General features: G+C 44.6%; 1 protein-coding gene across 1 annotated transcript; it reads right to left on the minus strand.

The window, feature by feature from the left end:
* Positions 1 to 1,430: 1,430 nt before the first annotated feature.
* SNX19 (sorting nexin 19) lies at positions 1,431 to 5,386 on the minus strand (the record flags this gene model as incomplete). The annotated part of the gene is made up of 3 exons (XM_039240239.1): positions 1,431 to 2,966; positions 4,047 to 4,134; positions 5,202 to 5,386. Coding segments are annotated over 3 exons (406 nt in total), but the record flags the coding sequence as incomplete, so codon positions are not given.
* Positions 5,387 to 6,184: the final 798 nt, after the last annotated feature.

Raw genomic sequence — 6,184 nt, forward strand, 5'->3', positions numbered from 1 at the left:
CTTGCTAACATCTAATAATTTTTTTAGGTATCTAACTTTCCTAGAGGGTGACCTCCTCTCTGGTGGGGTAAATACTATTGCAAGCCAACAAGGTAATGCCATTTTCAGTGACTATGGATTGGCTCAGGGTGAACAGTTCTGGCCAGTGAGTCATGAGCATTCTCGACAGGCTTCTGGGAAAAGGTTTCTTCATTCTTTAAAAGAAAACATGGAAGAGATGCCTATGTTCTTTCACATTGTTTTGTATGAATGTGATGCCCCAAACTGCAGCAACCATGAAGGCAGGCAGGCTGAGAACAGAACAAACATGTTTACGATGGCAGAGCAGAAAGACGGGAAGATTCTGGGCCCTTTATGAGGTCAGAGTTGCTGAATCCATCAACTCCTGGGGCTTACCTACTCAAGTACTGATTTTATGGAAGAAAATAAATTTTCCTAGTAGCTTCCTATCAGTCCAAAGCATCCTAACTTATATAGCCAGGGACCATGTTTACACATATTTTACTCTACCCACGACCTGTTGTTGAGTGTTAGGAGCAAAGACAGAGAAGCAACTGGAAATGAACCTGCTGGGAAGGGCAAAAGAAAATTCAAGAATGTTCCGGGTTAGTACAGGCCCAATTTTTTATCGCCTTTTATCACTCTCTCAGCTGAGAGCATCTTTTCTTGATATCTGTGGCTCTCTCCCAAATGCTGATCTCCCTTGCAGACTGTGCCTGCAACCAAACTTGACAGGCTATTTCAAGATCACATGGGCTTTGATTATTTCCTTGGTGATCTCCATTGTTTCCCTTCTGCGTTGGAGGGTCTGAGGACAATTTATGTTTTGGGACATGGACAACAGAGTTGGGATTTCTTATGTAAAATGAAACACAAGGGAAGTTTTCTTTGTGTTAGAAGTGTCAAAAGATCCCTTAGATGTTATAGCCACAGGGAATTTATGATGTGTCAGCTTATGTACCAACTTTGTAGGACATCTGAGCCAGAACTAGCAGCAGATATTCAAAGCAATATAGGTGGCTAAGTACCTGTGAGGGTACAGTATGAGGAGAGAAGGGTAGCAGAAACGAGCTGGCCACCTGCACCGACCCCAAAATAGGCCCTACAGCTGAAATAAGTGAAGGACGTGTTTCAATATGTGAGGCCGGACCCCCTGCCATCCTGCAAATACATAATTACTAAAGCAAGAAATGCTGAGTTCCTTCTGCCTGTGAGTGTCCAGGGTGAAAGAAGTTTTGGAGCCATAAAGTCACTGTAACAATCAAATTTTAAGGTTAGAGGTGCCATGAGACATGATCTCATTCATCCCCTTGTCCTGGGGCAATAAGAGTCTACCTAAAGCCTCCTGATTACAGCAGAACACATTTTATAGGTAAAAGCCTCCTGAGGGGTGGTAAAAAAAAAAAAAAAAAAAAGATTGCACAACTTTCTCCCATAAACCACTTTAATTGTGTGCACATCATCTACTTCAGAGTCTAAGGGAACCTGACACTTGTTCTAGATCCATCTCATTGCTGTCTTACCCCAATATCCCCTTCCAAATGGGAGGATCCACAACTCAGTGACAGCAAGGCTCTAACAGGCAAGTGCAAAGCTAAAGGGATGAGGGGGGCAACGGTCTCCCAGTGACCCTCTTGAACCCTGTCAGCTACTCACATGCATTTAATGTGCAGTACTTCCCTTGTGACTTTCTGTCTGCCTCTTACCTAGCAACAATTTCTCCTAATTGTTCCATTCTTCTAAGACACTATATAGTGTCTGATATAGTACCTTTGCCTCCATCTTCAAGTGTCCCTAAAGACTAATTATAACTGGATCCTTAAAGAACAGGAAGTAAAAAGCTTTTCGTGCAGGTTTGCTAATATTACCGGTTCAAGTTAAAAGTCCCCTGCTAGAAACCTGCACCCCCTCCCCCCACCGAGTTCCCTCCTCTCTGGGCATATTCCCAGGCACGGAGCAGGAGCAAGCCTTTCCCTTCCCTTTGGAAGCACTGGGTTGACTAAGCAACTTGCCATATGATTCTGCTGAAGGAAGACAGAGAGAAAGTCACAAAGACCAAACTCAACTGCTCTTGGAGAGGGGTTAGGAGGAAAGCTAATAAATAAAATCTGTGATGCAACTCTCTTTCAGGAAAGGGTGTGGAGGGTGGGGTGGATCTACCCAGAAGCTTTGGCAGTCAACTTTGAAGTCTTCTGAACAGGCAAAGTGTAGCCACCCAGGGAAGCAGCCTTCAATACCATTCTCCCTAGGACTGATGTGTTGGGAAATAGCCAATCAGTAAAAAGTCCCTTGAGAAATGTTTTCCCTCCTTCTTTGGAATTGTTGGGAAACTAGACAGAACTCAGAGGATCCCACCTTCAAGAGTGGTCCTGAATGAATTTTCAGTTTCTTGGTGGGAACAAAGAGCTGTAGAAGATGGTCTATTCCTCCAAGAAATCCGGTTATCAGTTTTCTCTTGGTCTATCTACAATTTGTGTGTTAGTGGATTAGGAACATATATGCACAGAGTCAGGCTCCCGGAAAACAACCTTAGGAAGGAGGGCAAAGGAGAGGCAAAAGGGGCTCATTCTTCTACCTCACAGATTCCTTTTCCACCAGCAACGATCTAAACATCACAAAACAAGGTATAGAAATGGACAGGCATGCGACTGGCATGTATTTCCCCCATCACTGGCTACAAGTGGAGTAGAGCTGGGGGAGAACTGTGCCCCTGGGACCTCAGGCCTCCTGAGCTACTGCCCAGGTTCAGGCGGCACAGGTTTCCTGACTGGTCGTGGGGTAGGAGAGCAACTCTCGTTTCCCAGCCCTCAAAGAACGAGCGAGTAACCTATGGCTAAGGGGAGACACCCATCCTCCTGGGGTTGCCTGGGGTATCTGAGGCAGAGGTGGTGATGGCAGACTCCTCAACAGAAGCACTGAGATCCAAGAATTCCAGGATGATGTCCCAAAGGCAGTAAATCAAATGCCTAAAACAAACGGACAAAACAACTTAGAGGAGGGTCTGGCTCAGTCAACAGACACCAGATCCCTGTTTATGACATTTATTTTCCCTTCCCCGCCTTGCCCATTACTGATATCCTTAGTGAACTCTAAATTTTAATAGCTTGATAAAGCCTCCACCATGAAATAAAAGTTTGTTGAATAAAGGTTATGAACCCAAGAGAGGTGGAAATAGAACTTGAGACTAGATTTTAGGAAGTGCCACATTTATTTATATAGCTGCATTAGCACATCAGCACTGCTCTGAAAAACTGTGAAGGAGGGAAAATCTTTGTGACATCAACTTACTGAGAATTTTTAGAGTTTCTGACTATGGCTGTTTCTCATAATTAATGATTATAGATCTACAGGTGACCTACAGGCAATGAAGCAAAAGCCAGGGCCCTTGAGTGGTGACAGTTAATTGATGCAGTCTGCTTTGAGACATGGTTTGAGAAAGGATTGGAAGTCCTGAATACTTTTCAGAAGCACTACATCCCAAGGCACCAGCCAGGAAAGTACCTACCTTTTCTGGATTATTCTAGGAGTGTTCACCCAGTACTCCTGGTCCCTTTATCAGAGCCCAAACTCATTATCTTGTCTGCTTTGTATTAAGCAAAGACAGTTCCTGATTCTAATACTATTTGGCTTTGCTGTGAAGCCTTGAACATAGAGCTGAAAATCATTATATGACCTGTGGTGTACAGGACAGGGGATGCTCTCATGATGTTCACAGGGGCTGGCAAATGTTGAAAGAGCCTTTAAGCACACTGAATAAGACTGGAGGGTGACAGGGCATTTTCAGTAGCTCACATGGGGGCCTGCATCGAGTTTTTCTAAATGCGAACAGTGGCTGGTCCAATACTGCTCAGAAGCTGTCAGTGTGGGTTTTCCTTAATGTGTGTGGACCTGGACATCACACCTTGCAGTCAGGGCCCTGGGCAAATAAAGACTGCAGTTCCATTCTTCGCAGTGTGGGTTGCACACCTAGAAACCATGGACACCTCTGAGACCAGAGATGGCTTGAGCTGTGCTGATGCTGAGTATACACATGCTTTTCAGCCTACCTGTTAATGACGGGTTCCTGTAATGACTCCAAGACCAGACTCCAGCTCAGCTGGCATTTGTTTACTCCAAGGATTTCTACTACAATATCTGAAGAGGAAAAAACAGATGCGGTTTCAGTGCTTCCACTGAAGCATTAGATTCTAAAGAGTTTATCTCAAGCTATCTGCCATTTTTATTCAAACGAGGTATTTCTGGCAAACTTCTGAACCACATAGTCAAACTAAAACAGCGAAAAGCTTAGAAATATGTTTCTTAACTGTTTAAATAAGAATGGGCCTCAAAAAATAATTCTGTAACCTGTCATTAAAGTGTAGGATTTTTTTTCTTTTGAGACAGAGAGAGGGAGAGATAGAGTGCATGCACAAGCAGGGGAGGGGCAGAGAGAGAGAGAGAGAGAGAGAGAGAGAGAGAGAGAGAAAGAAAATTAAACAGGCTCCACTCTCAGCACGGAGCCTGATGTGGGGCTTGATCCCACAACCTTAGGATCATAACTTGAGCCGAAATCACGAGTCAGACACTCAACCTACTGAGCCACCCAGGCACCCTAAAGTGCAGGTACTTCTGATGTAATAGTTTAGGGTGGAGAGCAGAGGTTAATAAGAGTACATAAAATTGTTTTAAGAGTTAAGAGTTCACTACTGTACCCTGATTACCACAGCACAGCCATAGGCAACAAACTGCCTTCTCTGCCTTCTAAAACTCCATAGAAAGTAAAGAAAAAAAATCCTCTCATTTGTTTTTATCTATTGCTAATAACCATGTACTTTATTCCATGATCCCAATTTATGAAGGCTGAGCTTCTACGGGACATATCATTTTCTTCCCTGATCCAAAAACCGTGAATTGGCAGAGAACCTGAGGTCTTCATCTGGTAGGAACAGTTCTGAGACCTGCCTCTGTGGTGTATCTGCAGGATTCTCACCTACTATTTATGGTGTGGTCTTAGTGATCCTTTCCATTCCTTCAGCATCACTTGAATGAGGGATAAAAGAATTGCAGCTCTGATCATTTACCTATTAGCCTGAGAAATGGTGGGTCAACAGCCTACCCACATTCAAGCCCTTTTAAAAATGGGGAGGGGTATGGGATAACGGTGGCAAAGCCAGATGGCAAAGGAATAATTATCAGTATAACCAATCTCATTGTCCAATTACCTGGCAGGATTCCCATCAGGCTCTGCAAAGCCTGTTTTTCAGCAGCTACTTTCTGCTCCTGGGTCCGTACAGGCCGTGGATACTTAGGCAAAACCCCACCAGGCCAGATGGACTCCTGAAGAAGTCGGAGATACTGCACCCAGCGTTGTGGACATGTTAGATTAGCAACTTGTACCTCCAGCCACCTGTGGTGGAAGAAAGCAGAACGGTCAGATAAATCTGAAGGAAGGACTGCAGCAAGGTGTGAATCACGTGAGCAATCAGCACAGAACAAAGTGAAGGTAGTGGCAACTCTCACAAATGAAACCAAGCAATTCGACAACTCGGGACCACAGACTTTGAAGATGAGTAATAATAATAATACCATTATTTACTGCGTGTCCACTAGGAACTGCATGCTGTACTAAGGGTTGCATAGAACAGAGCACTAGCAGGGAACCAGTATCCGGCAGGGCGGGAGCTTTCCAACTGTCCTCTAGTGGGAAGCTCTGTCACTTCTCAGCAATGTGCATATACTGCCTTTCCAGCTAAGGGTTTGGTGATTTTATATATATCTCTCTCCTTTGCCACCCTATCCATATCCAGCTGCTCCTCATGGACCCTTGTTCCTGCAGGCACTTAACCCTTATTTTTTATTTGCTCCTGCATTTTTTCAGAGCAATATGGTTACTAGCTGAGGTTCAAGCCTGCCAAACCTCTTTAGTATGGAGCAGGGCTGAGCCTGACAAGACTGTGACTGTAACGGATGGACCATCAACCACTTCTACTCTATTTGGTCCTGAACCACATGGCAGCTCAAGCCGTTGCTCCTATACCCGAGTTACTTGTCGCCCATCCAAGAGCAGAGGGGGTTGCCAAGGCAAACTTTATTTAACCTCCACTCTGCCAGACAGTCTGCATTCCACTCAAGCTAGGCATTCCAGCCTTGGGGGCTGCAATCCCCCAAGCCCAGGGCTCACAAATGATTCTAAGAATAGGAAGTC

This window comes from Hyaena hyaena, unplaced genomic scaffold (assembly GCF_003009895.1).
Source record: "Hyaena hyaena isolate Hyena2069 unplaced genomic scaffold, ASM300989v1 scaffold_171, whole genome shotgun sequence".
Lineage (NCBI taxonomy): Eukaryota > Metazoa > Chordata > Mammalia > Carnivora > Hyaenidae > Hyaena > Hyaena hyaena.